The 19,879-nt window shown below is 37.1% G+C and overlaps 2 protein-coding genes and 1 long non-coding RNA gene across 5 annotated transcripts in view; 2 read left to right on the top strand and 1 right to left on the bottom strand.

Annotated features, from left to right (window-relative positions):
* The window catches only part of LOC106875457 (nucleoporin SEH1), a 34,032-nt gene extending 31,809 nt beyond the window's left edge, over nucleotides 1–2,223 (top strand). The window contains exon 11 of the mRNA XM_089338402.1: nucleotides 1,707–2,223. Coding sequence (XP_089194528.1) covers nucleotides 1,707–1,893 — 187 coding nt within the window. The 3' untranslated portion in view covers nucleotides 1,894–2,223. The remainder of the gene's footprint in view (nucleotides 1–1,706) is intronic.
* LOC149131688 (uncharacterized) overlaps nucleotides 727–19,879 on the bottom strand; it is a 19,355-nt gene continuing 202 nt past the window's right edge. The window contains exons 1-4 of one of the 3 annotated variants that reach the window (XR_016237661.1): nucleotides 19,652–19,879; nucleotides 8,834–8,884; nucleotides 5,125–5,244; nucleotides 727–1,345 (exon numbers count right to left, since the gene is read on the bottom strand). The exon at nucleotides 19,652–19,879 is cut by the window's right edge and continues 202 nt beyond it. This is a non-coding gene — a long non-coding RNA (uncharacterized LOC149131688). Of the gene's footprint in view, nucleotides 1,346–5,124; nucleotides 5,245–8,833; nucleotides 8,885–19,621 lie in introns of all 3 variants that reach the window. The other 2 variants (XR_016237663.1, XR_016237662.1) reach the window with 2 other exon arrangements.
* The window catches only part of LOC106879531 (zinc finger TRAF-type-containing protein 1-B), a 17,820-nt gene continuing 16,256 nt past the window's right edge, over nucleotides 18,316–19,879 (top strand). The window contains exon 1 of the mRNA XM_014929160.3: nucleotides 18,316–18,547. Within this exon, the coding sequence (XP_014784646.1) occupies nucleotides 18,329–18,547 (219 nt within the window). The 5' untranslated portion in view covers nucleotides 18,316–18,328. The remainder of the gene's footprint in view (nucleotides 18,548–19,879) is intronic.

The raw sequence follows: 19,879 nt of genomic DNA, 5'->3' as shown, positions 1-19,879 counted from the left end.
TAAGGCAGAAGGAACTCTAGAATAGTCTCTTCCTGAGTAGTGGATCGACCCACTAGACAGAGGATTACAAGGTGGCAAACACAAACCAAGACAGGAAAAAATGGACAGTGAAAACAACATATATACATATATATATATATATATATATATATATATATATATATATATATATATATAGTGAAAACAACATATATACATATATATATATATATATATATATATATATATATATATATATATATATATATATATATATATATATATATATATATATATGTATATATGTTGTTTTCACTGTCCATTTTTTCCTGTCTTGGTTTGTGTTTGCCACCTTGTAATCCTCTGTCTAGTGGGTCGATCCACTACTCAGGAAGAGACTATTCTAGAGTTCCTTCTGCCATTATTATGATTGACCGTTGACTGAACACTATTCAATTTTTTTTCTCCGTGTTTTTCTCCTTGTCTCCGTATTCTTTCTGTTGAAGAGCGTAGCTCGAAACGTCAAAGACTTTCCGTATTCCCGAGCGTCATACTAATATATACTTTTGTTATTTACACCACCTGTCCTCGTCTGTTGTTATTATTTGTATATTCTCCCATATATATATATATATATATATATATATATATATATATATATATATATATATATATATATATATATATATATATGTATATATATATGTATATATATATATATATATATATATATATATATATATATATATATATATATATATATATATATATGTATTGTTGACGTCATAAGACATATGTTTGTATGTATGTATTTATGTTTCTACGCGTGTGCGAATGTAATGCTTATTATCAAAGGAACTTTTCTCAACTCAATATTTACATACTATTTTTAGCATTTATATGCGTTTGGAGATCCACTTCCCCATCGCACCCCACAAAAGAATAATTTCCCGTTCTCTCAAAAGTTTACACATTTTTATGGTGTCAACAATCCCCCACAAACACACACACACATGTTGACGTAATAAGATTTATATATTTGTGTGTAAGTGAGTATGTGAATGTAATGTTTATTTTTATATTTATTTCGATTTTTCATTTTCATTCTTTATTTTCCCGTCAGCATCATCATCATCGTCTTCTTCTTCTTCTTCTTCTTCTTCTTCTTCTTCTTCTTCTTCTTCTTCTACTACTACTACTAATACTACTACTACTACTACTTCTTCTTCTTCTTCTTCTTCTTCTTCTTCTTCTTCTTCTTCTTCTTCTTCTTCTTCTTCTTCGTTTTCTTCCTCCTTCATTTCATCATCTTTCCCTTTTTCCTTTTTGTTCTGCTACCACTTTTGCCTCATCACCCAAAGGATACCTTAAATGGAAAAAAAAGGGTTAATAAACCATGTTTCTGCTCTTTTCTTTGTCCTTCCTCCTTTGTTTTTTGTTTATTTTATTATTATTATTATTATTATTATTATTATTATTATTATTATTATTGTCTTGCTTTTTATAGTTTTCTTTCTCCTTCATTCAATTTTTTTTTCCCGTCCTGATCCGATCTTCTTCACTCGATTCCCTCCAAAACACACACTTTTATCCCCCTTTCCATTTTCCCACATCCTACCTTTTATTTCCCCCATTTTCCCGACTCTTTCCTTTACACTAACATAAATAGAAATAAAAAATAATTAAAAAAAGCCACATCAAAATAGTTACAATTTCTGTTCCTTTAGGTCACCTCCCGAAGCCGATTTGTTTCCCTCCGAAGGAATGGGTGCCCTCTTCAGTATTACAAACCAAAACAAGTTCCGCCTGCCACGGGGTCTCACGCCGAAGGCCCTTAATTCTCGACGTCGGTCTTCGCCAGCTGCTGTACATCGAACTTCTTTCCCCAAATTTTTGGACAGGCGACTCAGTTAATGTTTAGAGGACAAGTAATTCTGGTCGGTTCTTTCGTTGCTGATTGATGGCCTAATCCCCCCCCCCTCCGACTTTTTGAACAGAACAAAAGCAGTGTGGCAAAAAAAAAATGCACGTTTCAGTTCTTATTTAATTTTACATTGAATGAAATTACATGATATGGTGATGATGATGATGATGATGATGATGATGATGATGATGATGATGATGACGATGATGATTCGATTATGATCAGTTGATTATATTAATAAATATGATAACGATTTAGCTAAATTGTATTTTTGCTGTAAATTATTCAAATTTGATAAAAATAAAATCTTAATTAAAATATCTACTTCTTTCAGTTTGAACTTCATACAAAGTTAAGATATTTAGATTATCTATAATCTCATAAATCCAAATAAATCCAAATATATTCTTATTGCTTTATCTCTTTGGAATGTTTTTATAGATGCATTTCGTAGTTGCGCAAGCGTCTTCTACGATAGCCTAGGGCCGACTGATGGTTTGTTAGTGAATTTAGTGGATGGAAACTGTGTAAAACCCATCGTTTGTGATTGTATGTGTATCTGTATTCGTGTTGTGTTTGTTCCCCATTACCGCTTTACAGCCGGTGTTGGTTTGATTACGTTCCCGTGACTTAGCTGTTCGGCAAAATATACCGATAGATCAAGTACTAGACTTTAAAAAAAAATTCACAAGTACTGGGATCGATTTGTTCAACTAGAAATATCTTCCAAGGCGGTGCTCCAGCATGGCTGCTGTCCAATGACTGAAATATATTACAGGTAACTAGTAAAAAAACAAAAGTGTTTTAAGATGTTAATTATTAACTGTGAGTGGAGGTGCAATGGCCTAGTGGTTAGGGCAGCGGACTCGCGGTCGTAGGATCGCGGTTTCGATTCCCAGACCGAGCTTTGTGAGTGTTTATTGAGCGAAAACACCTAAAAGCTCCACGAGGCTCCGGCAGGGGATGGTGGCGAACCCTGCTGTACTCTTTCACCACAACTTTCTCTCATTCTTACTTCCTGTTTCTGTTGTGCCTGTAATTCAAAGGGCCAGCCTTGTCACATTGTGTCACGCTGAATCTCCCCGAGAACTACGTTAAGGGTACACGTGTCTGTGGAGTGCTCAACCACTTACACGTTAATTTCACGAGCAGGTTGTTCCGTTGATCGGATTTCATATTGCTCCAGTTCACCCAGCTGTAGAAATGAGTTGCGATGTCACAGGTACCAAGCTGTATCGGCCTTTGCCTTTCCCTCGGAAACTTGCGTACTCGGATCGATAGAATCAACTAGGCCCCTCCCTTAAAATTTCAGGTTTTGTACCTATCACAGAAAGTAACTAATTAATAAACAGTTACTGTAACTAATTAATAAACAAGGTGTGTTCGAACAGGTGATGAATATCACGAAGAATAAACAGTGCTTGAGGTTGTGAGCTATGACATATGCACAGATAGTCATCTATTTGCAGTGACATATACGTGCAATTGATTGATCCATAATAGATGGAGATAGGACAACCAGTAAAAAAAAAGAATGTTATGCGTGTATGTAAGATCAGGAAATCTGGGAAAGGTGTAAGGAAAAAAAAGGGAGACTCTAAAGGCATTTCCAGAATGAAGTTGCAGAGATAGAAGTAGTTTTCAGAGAGTGCACTGTGAAAAGAGTATCAGAAATTTTAATGGTGACTTAAAGTGAATGACAGCATCGGGGAAAGAAACGATCACCCTAAAATATTTTGTGGAGAAGAAAAGCACAATGTAATTAAACCTTGGGAGAGGCATTATGCCGGTAATAAACACACGCACTGGTTCAGTCCTTTATTAATTTATATAGCTTTTTGTTAAATTATTTCATTGCACTCTTGCAATCTCTTCAGTAACTTGTCTCTCCACTTCCATTTATTTTGAATGTATGATCTGGCGTTGTTTCGAAACTGTTCGGTATGAGCATGTGAGTGTGTGCAAGTTCGTATGTGTGCACGCTCATATGCCTCTCCCAAGGTTTAATTGAATTTCTTTCAACACACGTATCCACATCAAGAATCTTGCACACGAAATACACATACGAAAAGCACAATGTATTTATATATAAAATCAATATAACTTACATTAGCCACTGATCAAATGTTAGATAGTGCATTCTTCTCAAGGACTGGTTTCGGTAGTTACAATGCCCTTTTCTGTTTCGTTTTCTGCTGAGAATGAAATCTGACTCGAGCGTTCGCCTGATCGATAAGCGATGATATGGTTGGTTTGTTGGTTTCTTCAAAGGTATATTATATACTGTGAAATCAGTTGCATCATAGAACTCTAGGAGTTTTAGAGTTCTATGATGGCGGCGAGCTGGCAGAAACGTTAGCGCTCTGGGCGAATTGCATAGCGGTATTTCGTCTGCCGTTACGTTCTGAGTTCAAATCACGTCGAGGTCGACTTTGCCTTTCTTCCTTTCGGGGTCGATAAATTAAGTACCAATTGCGCACTGGGGTCAATGTAATCGACTTAATCCCTTTGTCTGTCCTTGTTTGTCCCCTCTATGTTTAGCCCCTTGTGGGCAATAAAGAAATAAGAACTCTAGGAGTCTTACATTGTTTTCATTTCTTGTACCACATTCATCATCTTGCTGACGAACATGTTGAAGCCGTTGTCAACCGTCATTGAAGTATTTATTCTAGAGGAGGATCCCATAGAAGTGGTCCTTCAGTTCTTATATCTATCCTGCTTATGGGGAATATGCAGAGATAACCTTCATAGCTGAATTGTCCATAAATAGTTTAATCATAATTATCGCATATCTTGACTATCTCAATTGCTTTTTCTATCCATTTCTTTGTTAGCAATATGCCTGAGGATCCTTTTGTCTGAGGATCCTTTTTGTCTTACCTCTTGCACACAGCACACATACACTCGTCTCTGTCCAGTCTTCTATCAATCCTGCCTGTAGGATGCATGCAGAGATAGACACTGCTGAATTGTCAATAATGAGTCTCATCTTAATTATTCTATCGCACACTCTGACTTACTCGATTACTTTATCCATATCTCAGCTAAGAGTATGACTACCCTTCTCATGTTATCACTATTACTCATCCAGACGAATTTATATTTCTTGCCTGTGAGGAGTTTGTTGAAGATCCTTTCCATCTTACTTCTTGCACACAGCACAACACAGAACACATCTACACGTCTTCACTCCAGCGTTTCCACAATCTCACCATACTTACCAAAGCATGTCAATGTTGATGGCTGTAACTCAAAAGTTTTGGAACTGACAAGAAAATTGGGGTTGTATTTTCGGTGATAAAGCCGTTTGATTCTTGGATACTATTTGATGACTTCTGTATCTGCAAGGAATAAGAAAACTTGTGTCATGATTTGCTGGCAGTTGGTAAATTTACGCACAGGGTTACATTTGTTCTACCATTTAATTTGCCATCATTCATTCATTCTCCGAGACTTGCTATACCTGAGTGCGGTTTACATCCGTTATCAATAAATATTTTAAATGTGCAATAAATATCAATAATAGATTCAATAATCAATTATAAATTTCACTATTGACATCAATAGAAGTGATTGATTTTCTTTACCCACGCAGGGAAGGGTGTGTGTTTAAGATGATCGCCTTAAAACAAGGTGGTCTTTGGTTCAGTCCCACTGCGCGACACTTTGGGCAAAGTCTACTTCTAGAGTCCCGGGCCGAGCAATGCTTTGCGAGGAAGTTTGGTAGACAGAAATTGTGTGGAGACCCATCGTGTATATATATATATATATATATATACGCATGTATGTATGTATATATATATATATATATATATATATATATATATATATATATATATATATATATATTCTTTCAGTCGTTTCAGTCATTTGACTTCAGCCATGCTGGAGCACCACTCTAAAGGGTGTTATTCGAAGAAATTACCTCCCATGACTTATTCTGTGTGAGCCTAGTACTTATCCTAAGTTACGGGGACATAAACGCACCAACATCGGTTGTCAGGCGATGGTAGGGGGACAAATCCCCACCACCACACACACACACACAAACAAATACATACATAATACATACATACATACATACATATATATATGTATATACATACATAGATACATGTGATGCTAGATGGACTTCCAGAAAGTCAGCAGTAGCTTTGATGAATTTCACAGCGCAAGAAGTTATTCTACAAAGAATCAGCTCAATGAGAAAGAAAATTGGATTTCTAAATGGCTCACAGACATTTTTTTTTGGCCGTATTTTTTTTTTTTTGTCCCAGTCTCACTTCAACACTTAAATTTCAAACTAGCACTTCGAGTTGCAGGGGAAACAACTCTTCAATCATTGACCATTAGTTATCACCCCTAAAAGATAATGTCAACAATTTATTTTTCTTCATTAAATATATCCCAGGAGTGGAGGCGCTATGGCCCAGTGGTTAGAGCAGCGGACTCGCAGTCGTAGGATCGCGGTTTCGATTCACAGACTGGGCGTTGTGAGTGTTTATTGAGCGAAAACACCTAAAGCTCTACAAGGCTCCGGCAGGGGATGGTGGCGAACCCTGCTGTACTTTTTCACCACAACTTTCTCTCACTCTTTCTTCCTGTTTCTGTTGTACCCGTAATTCAAAGGGTCAGCCTTGTCACACTGTGTCACGCTGAATATCCTCGAGAACTACGTTAAGGATACACGTGTCTGTGGAGTCCTCAGCCACTTGCACGTTAATTTCACGAGCGGGCTGTTCCGTTGATCGGATCAACTGGAACCCTCGATGTCGTAAGCGACGGAGTGCCAACAAACAAAATATCCCAGGTATAACAATACCTTTTTATTTACTCTCCCGAGAGCCTTTATACGCGTAACTTCCGCAATAACACTGCTTCGCTGCATTCGACTTAAGTTCATAATATGCACGACACATATCACACGAGTACGGCAATGGACATAGTCTGTAACGGCGGGTCATATCCGATCGTTTGTTAATATAATCGACATTAAAATAATTGTGTCTGTGTCTTTTTCACTTGTTACAGTCGTTGGACACCATTCAGGCTGTACCACCATCTTCACGGATTTAGTTAAACAAATCGACCCCAGTACTATTTTTCTTAAAATTTCTTTGCCGAACTGTTATATCGTGGGGACATAAATAAATCAACATCGGGTTTCACCATTTTGGCTGGAGTCAAGCAGTAAATGTTCCAAATATATTTAGATGCGCAACCACAATGGTTCATCAGATAATTATGTCCCATACACACACGCACGCGCACGCATGAGATGTATAAGAGACCATACGTCAGGGAAAAGATGCACTCGTATATCTGTTAGTAGGGTGGGTATGAAGTGTTTTGTTCACTTGTGATCTAAACGAATAGGTACGCTGAGTAAGTGCTGTAGTTAGTCGTCCGATAGGTTCCAAGTTCACAGCTGAGGCTGGATCTAGGGATCCGTATTAGGGTTCTGTTATAGCAAGTACATATTATATTAGAGGAAAAAGCAAGGCCAAGGCAGAACGAGTATCTCAAGTCATTTAGAATGTGTTCCACTACGCAGCATCTGCAAAATCTTATACTATAGCTTCGGCCCGACCAAAGGTAGACGGAAACTGAAAGAAATCCGTCATGTTTGTATGTATGCATTTATATATATATATATATATATATATATATAAATTCAAATTACGTTGAACGTAAACAAACAAACGAAGTTTGCTTTTAGAAGCGTTGAGATGTCTTAGAAAGTTAAAGAAGTGATTTTAAATTCTCAAACGCAGGATAATGCTAATAATATAGCCTGAACAGGATAAGCTACCCCTATTTTGCAGAAAAAAGTGTAGGCAGCCAGCTATGAGACTCGAACTCACACCTCCGTGATTACTCATAATATATATAACAAATGATAGAGACGGAAAATGGAATACACGGGAGATTTTATTGCTCACAACAATCGTTTCGACACATTCTGCGTCGGTCTCTCGCGAGTGGGAAACTATACAACTAGTTGTAGTGCATCGCTCGGGGCAGAAGCTCTTCGTCAGGTGACGTAATAAGAAGTATCTCATTAAATGAACTCTGTTTCGCTCTGATTTGACACAGCATGATGTTAGCGACTATAGGCTTAAGCCGTTGGGCAGGAATGGGCAGAAAAAGAACTGGTGTCGATTCAGTTCACTAAAAATTCTTCAAGGCAATGCCCCACCATGGCCACAATTTGAAAGAAAGTTAAAAGAAAGGTAAGTAGAAGAAAGATACACCTAATATTTTACTTTATTGTATGTTTTATTCTCCTTATTCTACTTATATTTCTTATTTTTCTTAATTACTCCCTGTCTGTATCTATAACTCTGTAACAGAATCTGTCCCCCACCATTCCTGCCCATCAACCTTAACCTACAGACTCTCATGCTGCATTAAATCCGAGCGTAACAGAGTCCATTTAACGAGATACCTCTTATTACGTCACCTGACGAAGAGCTTCTGCTCCGAGCGATGCACCACAACTAAATATATAGTTTCACACCCTAGAGGGATCGATGCAGGATATGTCGAAACGGTTGTTGTGAGCAATAAAGTTCCCCGTGTATTCCATTTTCTGTCTCTGTCGTTTGTTTTATACTCAACGTACGCTAAGGAATTCCTGAGGTAGATCCAGCGACAATTGTGTAAATACCGCGGAGCATGTCAGGTAGCCATAGGAAGTGAACGTGTTTCATCGGCTTATTACGAGAAACATACCCAACACTTAAATATTTACTTGTGTGTGTGTGTGTGTGTGTGTGTCTTTGTGTCTGTGTTTGTTTCCCATTACCGCTTGACAACCGGTATTGGCGTGTTTATATCCCCCGTAACTTAACGGTTCGACAAAAGAAACCGATAGAATAAATACCAAGCTGGACAAAAAAAGAAAAAATAAAGTAAGGAAAACAGAACTGGTCATTCGACTAAAAATTCTTCAAGGCAGTGTCCCAGGATGGCGGCAGTCTGAAAGAAAAATAAAAGAAACATAAAAGATAAAGTTGACACTGGTGCGATTTGAACTCAGACTACAGTGATTCGGGACAAACACCAACAGGTACCCTATCCTACACTTCAATGACTTTAATAACTAATCGCTGCCTTAATTCAAACATACTGGTTTCAAATTTTAGCACGAAGCCAGCAATTTCTGAATAAGGGAGAGAGTGAGATAGAGGATGAGTCGATTACATCGACCTCAGTACACGACTGGTACTTATTTCATTGACCTCGAAAGGATGTCGGGAATTGAAGTCAGGAAGAGGGACCAGCGTTTAGTTTTGCACGCTAAAAGGTTTGCATTAATAATAATAATAATAATAATAATAATAATAATAATAATAATACTTCTTTCTACTATACACCCAAGGTCTGAAATTTTGGAGGAGGAGTCTAGTCAATTAGATCGACCCCAGTGTTTCACTGGTACATAATTTATCAACACCGAAAGGATGAAAAGCAAAGTCGACCTCGGCGGAATTTGAACTTAGAACGTAAAGACGGACGAATTGCCGCTAAACATTTTGCCCGGCGTACTAACGATTTTGCCAGCTCGCCACCTTAATAATAAACCTTTCTACTAAAGGCACAGGGCTTGAAATTTGGAGGGGAGGGGGGGGACTAGTCGATCACATCAACCTCAGTGTTCAACTGGTACTTAATTTATCAACCCCGACAGGATGAAAGGCACAGTCGACCTCGGCGGAATTTGAACTCAGAGCGTAGCGACGGGCGAATACCGCTAAGCATTTCGTCCGGCGTGCTAACCGTTCTGTCAGCTCGCCGCCTTTTTAATAATAATAATAATAATAATAATAATAATAATAATAATAATAATAAATGGTTTCAGATTTTTCCACACAGGCAGCAATTTTCGGGGAGAAGATGAGTCGATTACATCGACGCCAGTGTTCAACTGGTACTTAATTTATCGACCCCGAAAGATGAAAGGTAATGTTGACCTCGACGGAATTTTGTACTCAAGACAAAATACTGCTAAGCATTTCACCCAGCTCGCCACCTTTTAAATAATAGAAATAATTCTTTCTACTGGAAGCACAAGGCCAACAAATTTGATGGAAGAGATTAAGTCGATTACATCGACCCCAGTGCGTAACTGATACTCATTTAGTCGACCCCGAAATGATGAAAGACAAAGTCAACTTCGGCGGAATTTGAACTCGGAACATCCTTTCAGGGTCGATAAATTAAGTACCAGTGAAACACTGGGGGTCGATGTAATCGACTATCCCCCTCCCCCAAATTCCAGGCCTTGTGTTTATAATAGAAAGAATTATTATTATTATTACTAAGGCAGACCTTTCTGAGTTCAAATTCCGACGAGATCGTCTTTGCTTTTTATCCTTTGGAGGTTGGTGAAATGAATAAATTAGTGCAGCCGAGAATACAAGTTCATACTTGAAGCAAATAACAAGAAGCGTATAGAAGACAAATGACATTGATTCTTTCATAATCCATATCGAATGATGATGACGTTATAAAAAAAACTAACCAACGACACTCAACAATTTGACATGAAATTCATTGACTGACATCAGCAAAATTATTGACTAAAAATTGTTGATAGCTCATTGATTTCATTAGTATAAAAAGCAAGAGCGAATGACAAATAAACAGGCTGTCACAGACAGAGGGTGACAAAGCAACTAACAAAGAACAGAGAACAGAATACAGTCTTTTGTTCACATCAGTCGTTATTCACTATCAGCTGATGTCAACATCGGCTGATAGTGAATAGCGGCCGGGCTCATCAAATTTCGTGGATTAAGACGATTTGGCGCTGCTGCTGGGACACTAATGATTTTGTACGGCTGACTGGATAGTCAACCAATTTTGGCGGCAGTACTTTTTAGCACTGGAGGCAAACACAAACACGCGAAAAGGTTTGAGAGAGATATAAGGATAGATGGATTACACTCACTAGATGCTCACACATAAACAGTGAGTGAGATTGGGAAAGAGAGAGAGAGAGAGGGAGAGAGAAATTGAAGGAACATAAAAAATTCTGAAGTCAAATAAGTCAGCGTTGAATCTGCGACACTTAGCAAGTGGCACCAAAAAGGCATGTCAAAACGTCTCATACCTCAAATTGGAAGAGTCTAAAACATGAAGAGACCTATCTCCAACTAGCATAGGGCTACGCTAAGGCTATTGACACTCATATCCATTCTCCTTTTCTCTCCCTTTCCTTCTTTCACTGTCTGTTTGTCTGTCTCTCTGGCTCTCTCTCTTTTTTTCTCTCTCTCTTTCTCTATCGCTTTGCCTGTCTGTTTCTGTCTCTCATCAACCCACGGCCATAGAAAGTGTCTAACAAAGTCACAACTAAGATCCGATCTTTCTGACATTAATTCTTTTTCCTTTTTCTGTGGACTGTTGTGTTCAATACAAGCTTTTAATAATGGTTTCAAATCTTGTTACGAGGCCAGCAAGTTCAGGCGAGCGGGTAAGTCGATTACATTGACCCCAATACGCAACGGATACTAAGTTTATCGAGCCTCGAGGGGATTAAAGGTAAAGTCGATCTCAGTGGAACTTGAAACTCAGAACGTAAAGATGGACGAAAGCCGCTTAGCATTTTGTCCGATGTGCTAACGATTCTGCCAACTCACCACCTTACAAGTTTTTAAGAAGTAAAACATATGATGTATTGAAAAGGGACAATTACTCTTCTTATCCAACCACTTTCCCAGCATACCTTATTTCCTAGTGTTAAGTTGGTGACGTTATTATTATTATTATTATTGTTAAACTGGTGACTCACCTTGACAGACAACACAGCTGCATCACGCAGCACGAATCTTGTGACATCCAACTCTTTATGACGTCATATATCCAGAGAGTGTGCTGCCTTAGAGCTTTCAGCAGAAACTTCCGAGTAAGCACAACAAAAAAGAAGAAAAAAATGCACGAAAACACACCCACACACCCACACACACACAAAGCAACTTCTTAAACTTTCTGCAAATCTTTTTACTTGGTAACACTTTTTACTAAGACGATCTTTTTCCATTGCTAGAAAGACATTTTTTTACTAAGCAAAACAGCAACAACAAAAAATGGATATTTCACTGTTATTTCTAATTTCTCATGTTTGATTCTTTTTTGTAACTGCTATGTCTAGCAATGAATATTCTCATTTTTGTTTTTACTTTCTTCATTTGCTTATATTACATGCCTTTTTGTTTGTTTGTTTTTTTTTATTTAAATTCTTTGCTTTGTTCGCGTACACGCTTTAATTTCCTTACTTGGGTTACACAAGTATTCTTCTCCGCATGCAAAACACAAATATTAGTTTCAAATTTTGGGCACGAGGCCAACAAGCTCAGGGGAGGGGGTAAGTCGATTACATCGACTCCATTGCTCAACTGGTACCTATTTTAGGATGAAAGGATGAAAGGCAAGGTCGACCTTGGCGGAATTTGAATTCAGAACGTAAAGACCGGACGAAATGCCGCTAGGCATTTTGCCTGGCGTGCTTAAAGATTCGCCGCTTTACACAACACAAATATTAACATGTCCTCTCAGCCTATTTACACAATATTTTTTGTATGCATTTATCTGCATATCTTAAATGCACAGATGTAACAGCAGCTAGTTTCTTTCAGTAGTTTTAACCCTGCTAACTTCATATCCATCACGTAGTGACCCTTGTAAAAAAACTTTACAGCATAGCAATGTTCAATTTTCTACTTAGCTACATACAACCAAAGTTCAGTTCTTGTGCAAACTTGTTTTCGTGGTTTTCTACTTTCGTTTATTCACCATCCATCTGCACTCACATAATAACAATATTTTATTTTAAGGCGTCGAGCTGGCAGAAACGTCAGCACGCCGGGCGAAATGCTTAGCAGTATTTCGTCTGCCGCTACGTTCTGAGTTCAAATTCCGCCGAGGTCGACTTTGCCTTTCAGCCTTTCGGGGTCGATAGATTAAGTACCAGTTACGCACTGGGGTCGATACAATCGACTTAATCCCTTTGTCTGTCCTTTTTTGTCCCCTCTATGTTTAGCCCCTTGTGGGCAATAAAGAAATAAGAAACGTTAGCACGCCGGGCGAAATGCTTAGCGGGTATTTCGTCTGCCTTTACGTTCTGAGTTCAAATTCCGCCGAGGTCGACTTTGCCCTTCATCCTTTCGGGGTCGATGAATTAAGTACCAGTTGCGTACTGGGGATCGATCTAATCGACTGGCTCTACCCCCTAAATTTCAGGCCATGTGCCTAAAGTAGAAAAGAATGTTTTACTTATTTTACAAAGGTTTCCTGTGTTCGTTTTTTTCATTTTATTGGAGCACTTATCTTTTTCTGCATTTTCCTTATGGCAACATACATGCATTCAATACCACACATGCACCCTAATATTCGTACGCTCAGCAAAGTTCTCCAAACCTGTACCAAGCTTAAGCTATAGTCCCCGGCACTTTTCGTTTCTTAGCAAGAGTTCACACTACACTACTACACTTTTCTTCAGCTCTTAAACTTGCTATACAACTTAGGTTGACCGGACACGTTAACACCATTTATTATATTCTCCAAACATTTGCAAAAAGCAAAACAGATTATACTTTCTGAGATTTTTTCTTTCAAATATTTATCATAATCCCTCTATAAGACTTCGCTCTTATTACAATGTATATAAAGGAAGCTTACTCGGCTCAGCGCATCCAGCATGTTTTTTTTTGTTTTTGTTTTTCTTTCTAGTTGTCATATTTGCTTTACCAACAACACCAATTCATAACTACAGTGCCAGGCACACTTCGTCTCTGCACTTCCTTGCCATAAATCCTGATGTACCATGAGTTGAGAATATATGGTTTTTGAGCTATGCAAACTTGCAGCTTGCACGTCTATGCAGATTAACTGTTTGCATCATATTCAGACTGACTTTGATAGTATGAAACTGCACCAAATTCGGACTCACTTAAATATTATATACTGCGCTATATTCAGACTCACTTGTACATGCAGTGTTTCACTATTCAGATACACTTTAGTATGTATCAAATTCGGTGCCACATTACGTTCAGAATAATTTGAATATAAACTTGTTTTTATTTATACAACAGTTCAGATTCTCTCTGCTGGTACCTGAGATGCTTATTTCTAATCTTGCATCACATCCACCTTTTAATGTGCATTTCGTGTGCATATTAAAAAACACGTATTCTCATATTCGTTGTTTAACAACTATATTTCTGCAGATCATGTATTACACCTAGATTTTGCTCGTTGTTTCAGGAGATTAATGTAACAAATCTCTGCCATAATTTGAACCCCCATCCTTTCCAGTTAAGAAAATTTTCATAAACAAAAATCTTTTACATTGAGTGATGTCATAAAAAGACGAACCAATGATGCCCCAGCAATAACACATTTAGTTCATTGTCTGGCGTTAGCAAAAATACATGACGAACCAAAAGTTGTTGATAGCGAATCAGTCAAAGCCAACTCAGCTTAGTTGATTAGTAAAAAAGAAAGACAGAAGCAAACGACAGACAGACGAACAGTAACAGACAGAGTGACAGGCAAGTGACAGACAGGACAGAAAAGAGAACAGAACGCAGTCATGTGTTCATACCAGGCATTATTCCTGATCAGCTGATACGGGAGGCCAGATTCATTAAATATGACGAATCTGCAACATGGAGTGACCTAACTCCTACAAGTGAAGGGCAACACAAAGGCCGTTGACACTCATATTCATTCACTCATGCTCTCTCTCTCTCTCTCTCTCTATATATATATATATATATATATATATATCTTTCTTTCTTTCTCTCCTCCCTCTCTCCCTCCTCTATATAACGACCGCAGTCAAAATTATGAAAGCAGTTTCGATATCCTTGGACCGTTGAGTCCAGTACAAGCTTTTAACATTAGATATATGATGAAGCGAAGATGAACACCTTCTCTTCTCAGGCATCCAACTCCCAAGCATCTCTTATTTTTTATTGTTACATTGATTATTTAACTATAATTGTGAAAAGTGTAAGGAGTGGTCGCATTGTCTGTTAACATGATCGTCATTGATTTATTATTATACGCCGTCACTATTTTTGTAGTTGAATGCTGTTATTTTTTGTTACTAAGAAACACACCCAATCACACACACACACACACACACACACAGAATGTTACAAAACAAGAGAGATTGTTTATAAGGTATTTGGCTACGCAACCTTACGTACGTTTCATTAACAAAAAAAAATTAGTCTTAGTTACATCGTGTATAGTATATGGTCAAAATGCATTGCCAAATCTTCAGTGGCTTGTAACATTTATATCATATGTAACATTATCAGATTGCAAAAGTGTTGACAAAAGTAAACATCGTACTGGTCACTGGTGTCAACGATTGAAGTTCTAAATTCATAGAGTTGTGTTGTGAATACTACTTATTTGTCTGGCAACACATAAACGCCCCTCCCTCACACACACACACACACTCACAAACTCATTCTTTCCATCATTGAACTAATGACGTTTCAGAATTTTTAGTTTCGCCTGTTCAGCATGCAAGATACAAGCCAGTTTCTTGTTATTTTGCTGGGTATTTTTCTTGAGAGAGAACTTCAGTTGTAATAAAGTATCTGGCGTTAAGTAGGCATTTATATATTGGTGTGATGTTAAGCTGCGTGCTGTCCCAAGATAAAACCAATATTTACATAATTACCTAGTTGCTTGCCAGTAGAGTATTTTACCAGAAGTAGAGAACAGTTCTTAGGTGTAAAAATAATACATTTCTAAATCTCTCAGAGAGATTTATGCAGTAGTGATACGATGAAGTAGTTGTATGCTGTCAACTTAATGTCAACTTAAGCTTCCTAGGCTAACCAACAGTAGTATTATTCCCTTCAGGGGACTGTCACATTAAGTCGACAGCATACAACTAGTTCTTAGGTGCTTTAATAACAGAAATGAATAGGATCACATTTGAAGCGGGGTAAAATACTCTATTCTTCATTGTTGTCGATTCCTTTAACCTAGGACTGAGTAGAAATCAAGAAAATTGTCTTTCGTGCCTAAGTGCTCCTTAAGTTTGTTTTTTTTAACTCAGAATTGGTTACCTGCTTATTTGTGTGGTGAGAGGTGAGGATATTGTGTTCGTGGTACGTGCTAGGAGCTGTGTATTGTAGACGAAGGGATTCTTTTAAATACATGTCGAACAGAACCCTGCAATTTTGTGTTTGTCTATCTTCTCTGGAACTTTCTCTAACCTCTGCGCTGATTCTAACGCGCTTTCCTTTTTATAACCCCTATTCACGCGGAAATATCAAAGAACATTCTATAATACGGGGTGATATCGCTGCAAAATGATTGGTAGATATTCAAGGTACATCGCTTGATCTAAATGTGGTCTTATCCTTGTTAATAGAGCTGTAAGGTTTCGTTTCTGGGCCTCGTTACAAGTATATTGCTCAAATGAAGAACTATATTCAAAATCTTAAATACCCGTGTTAACCAAAATCACCTGTGGTGAGACAAGTGGTTAGCAGCTGATACATCCAGATTTAGAATATTTCATTGACGTGGATAGGATCCAGATAACTCATCCCTCGGATAATCCTCTTTAGACAAAACTCCTTTATTAAAATACAATGAAAGAAAAACACAACCTTGGTTAAAGATTATTCGATAAAACCTTTCGTCAGATATTCTACAAAAACATTATCTGACAAATTATACAAAGAGCATTCAATAAAGAAATGCATGAGTGTAGTATCATTTCGCTTTCTATAAGTGAACTAGAATTTAATACTCTCTCTTTACTCTTTTACTTGTTTCAGTCATTTGACTGCGGCCATGCTGGAGCACCGCCTTTAGTCAACTAGATCGACTCCAGGACTTATTCTTTGTAAGCCTAGTACTTATTCATCGGTCTCTCTTTTACCGAACCACTAAGTTACGAGGACGTAAACACACCAGCATCGGTTGTCAAGCGATGTTGGGGCGGGGGGACAAACACAGACACACAAACATATGCACACACATATATATGACGGGGTTCTTACAGTTTCTGTCTACCAAATCCACTCACAAGGCTTTGGACGGCCGGAGGCTATATTAGAAGACATTTGCCCAAGGTGCCACGCAGTGAGACTGAACAATCATAAAAATAGTTTTATTTTTATGATTTCGTTTCTTTTTGAAAAGTTTAATTACTATCTTTCACCTATTACTTGTTTATAATTTGACTGGGGCACTGCTTTGAAAAGCGCCTATCACGTACCCGGCAGGGAATCGAACCCCAGTTTCCTACGTGACAAGCGAGGATATTTACCACTACGCTACCGAGGACTGGTACTTTTCTTTTACTTTTTTTTTCCTCCTCTTTTTTTCATTGTGGAGATTCCTGTACTTCATTTTAAAATGGAAAGTACAGACTCACCCCACCCGCAATAAAGAAAAACAACAACAAAAACAAACAAACAAAACAATAATATATAAATGATTAAAATTTCTAGAGAGAAGTGATTTTTTAAAAATGAGTGACCCCTCTATTGTACCACCATAGGTCGTACTTCGCCGAGTTTTTTTAATATTACATAATCCACATTTTTCTGATGTCATTTTTATGTAGTATTTATTTGTGCAAATACAAACGTCACTAGTCTCTAAGAAAGATACTTGCTGGTTATACCATACCAAATATATGTAAACCTTTTAAGGCAAGTTAAATCCAGTTATATATAGAGGGGGATACAAGATACCCCACCAGAGAGGGATATAATATTTGTGTAAATACAATGAAGAAAGAGATGTAGTCTACCCAAATGGCACTGGCATCTAATAAAAGAACAATAACGATACTTACTAGTTATACCATACCGAATATATGTAAACCTTTTAAGGCAAGTTATATCTAGTCACACAGAAAAGCGATACAAGATACGTCCAAATTTAGCATGTCACTAATTTTTAGCATTGTTATTGTACATATTTGAGTAAATACAACGGAGAGTTATTCTTATCCAAAAATCAGTGACATCTACTAGAAATGGTACAAGTTATACCATACCATACCATACCAAATATATGCAAACATCTGAGGCATGTTAAAATCTAGTTACATAGAGAGGGGATACAAGATACATCCAGATTTAGAATATTTTATTGATGTGGGTAGGATGTATGTACACATCCCAAAAGCACCGATGTATGTAGCTGTTATTACTTACTACAAGACAAGCTCTGAGTCAGTGACGTCATCTTTACGTATCAACCAACGAACGCAACATTAGAGAGAGAGAGGAGGAGGGAGGGAGAGAGAGAGAGCATCGAGATAGTAAGAGAGCGAAAGTAAGAGAGAAAGTGAAAAAGAGAAAGAGTAACATAGAGAAAGAGAGAGTAAGAGACGTTTTAGTTTTTTCAAAATTTTTATAAACAAACAAAATGGCGGAGCGGAGCCCACCGCGTATACAAACGGAGAGTTTGCAAGAGGACGACAGTAATAAAGAAAACAACAGTGAAAACTTCGAACCAATAAAGAAAAAACCTAAAGTAGAGTGTAGTAATCAAATCGAAGGAAGTGAACAGTATAAGCTCGAAGAAAGGCTCTGTGGTATTCTTTGCTGTGCTGTCTGCCTCGACCTTCCTCGGATCTGCTACCAGGTTGGTTGCTATTTATTTTAGTTGACTCTTAATTACCATCTCTACTAAACATATTCTAATCAAGTCCCAGTCCCTTGAGCATTATTTCATTATACAATCATTCAGAATTAAACTGATTTTCCTTCTTCTTTTCTTCCCTGTATAATAATAATTAAGATATAAATCCTTCACTGTAATTAAAAGTCAATTGTCAGTTTCACTCGGGAGTCCGCATTATGAATGTCGCCTTAGGTAGCTTTATTCATATCTTATAATATTTCCATCATATTTTAAACTTAATCGATTTTGAAGACTTGGTATTTTCTTCTGCTAAAGCATTGATAAAAATCGACAAGCATATTTATTGTTATTATTATTGTTTTTATTTTTTTTTCCAGATGAATACGAGATTTGAAATATGCTCTGTTTATTTTGTTATTCTTGCCCTGGTTGCTAGAAATTTGTCCTCCCTTCGTGACATAGATATTTCTCACAGATTTCCTGACAGCATAATTATATCTATGTGTGTGTGTGTCTGTGCTTGCGTGTAGGTGTGTGTGTGTGTGTGTGTGTGTGCATTTACACGCATATGTATACATATATACATACATGCATACGTATCTGTGTGTGTGTGTGTCTGTGAGTGTGTGTAGATTTATATATGTTATGGTTGTATATATAGAGAGAGAAAGAGAGAGAGAGAGAGCAGTAATCGAGTCTACATGAAGAACTATAAAACAAGGTATATATATATATATATATATATATATATATATATATATATATATATATACATATATATATATACATATATACATACATAATACATACATATATATATATATATATATATATATATATATATATATATATATACATATATATATATACATATATACATACATAATACATACATACATATATATATATATATATATATATGTATGTATGTATGTATATATTCGGTGGAAGTGACACGAATATTCATATCTAGGCTCATTGACAAAACTTATGCCAATGGAGTACATAAAAACAACAGTAATATTTCCCAAAGTGTTACATAGCTCGCAATAAGCAATTATTAATGTTGTTTACTTAGCTTAGTGATTCAGTACCCGTACGCACCAGTTCATGTTCATTTCATTTCACAGCAAATAACTGTCACAAATCATCGTTTTAGGTCGTCGCTCTCATCTTGACAATCGTCATTGCCTTTTGCCGAATTTTTTTATTCATTCAAAATGTACCTAAATTACACCTACAATATTTACTAATGTTGATTTTACATTTTTATTAGCGTATGTTATTTGGATCGTCTTCCTATGAATTACTGAATACTGTGCAATTAAAAAA

The sequence above is a fragment of the Octopus bimaculoides genome, chromosome 20, assembly GCF_046866305.1.
Source record: "Octopus bimaculoides isolate indiv1 chromosome 20, ASM4686630v1, whole genome shotgun sequence".
Classification (NCBI taxonomy): Eukaryota; Metazoa; Mollusca; class Cephalopoda; order Octopoda; family Octopodidae; genus Octopus; species Octopus bimaculoides.
Note: the sequence above shows the minus strand (reverse complement) of the source record. Positions and strands in the feature narration are given on the sequence as shown.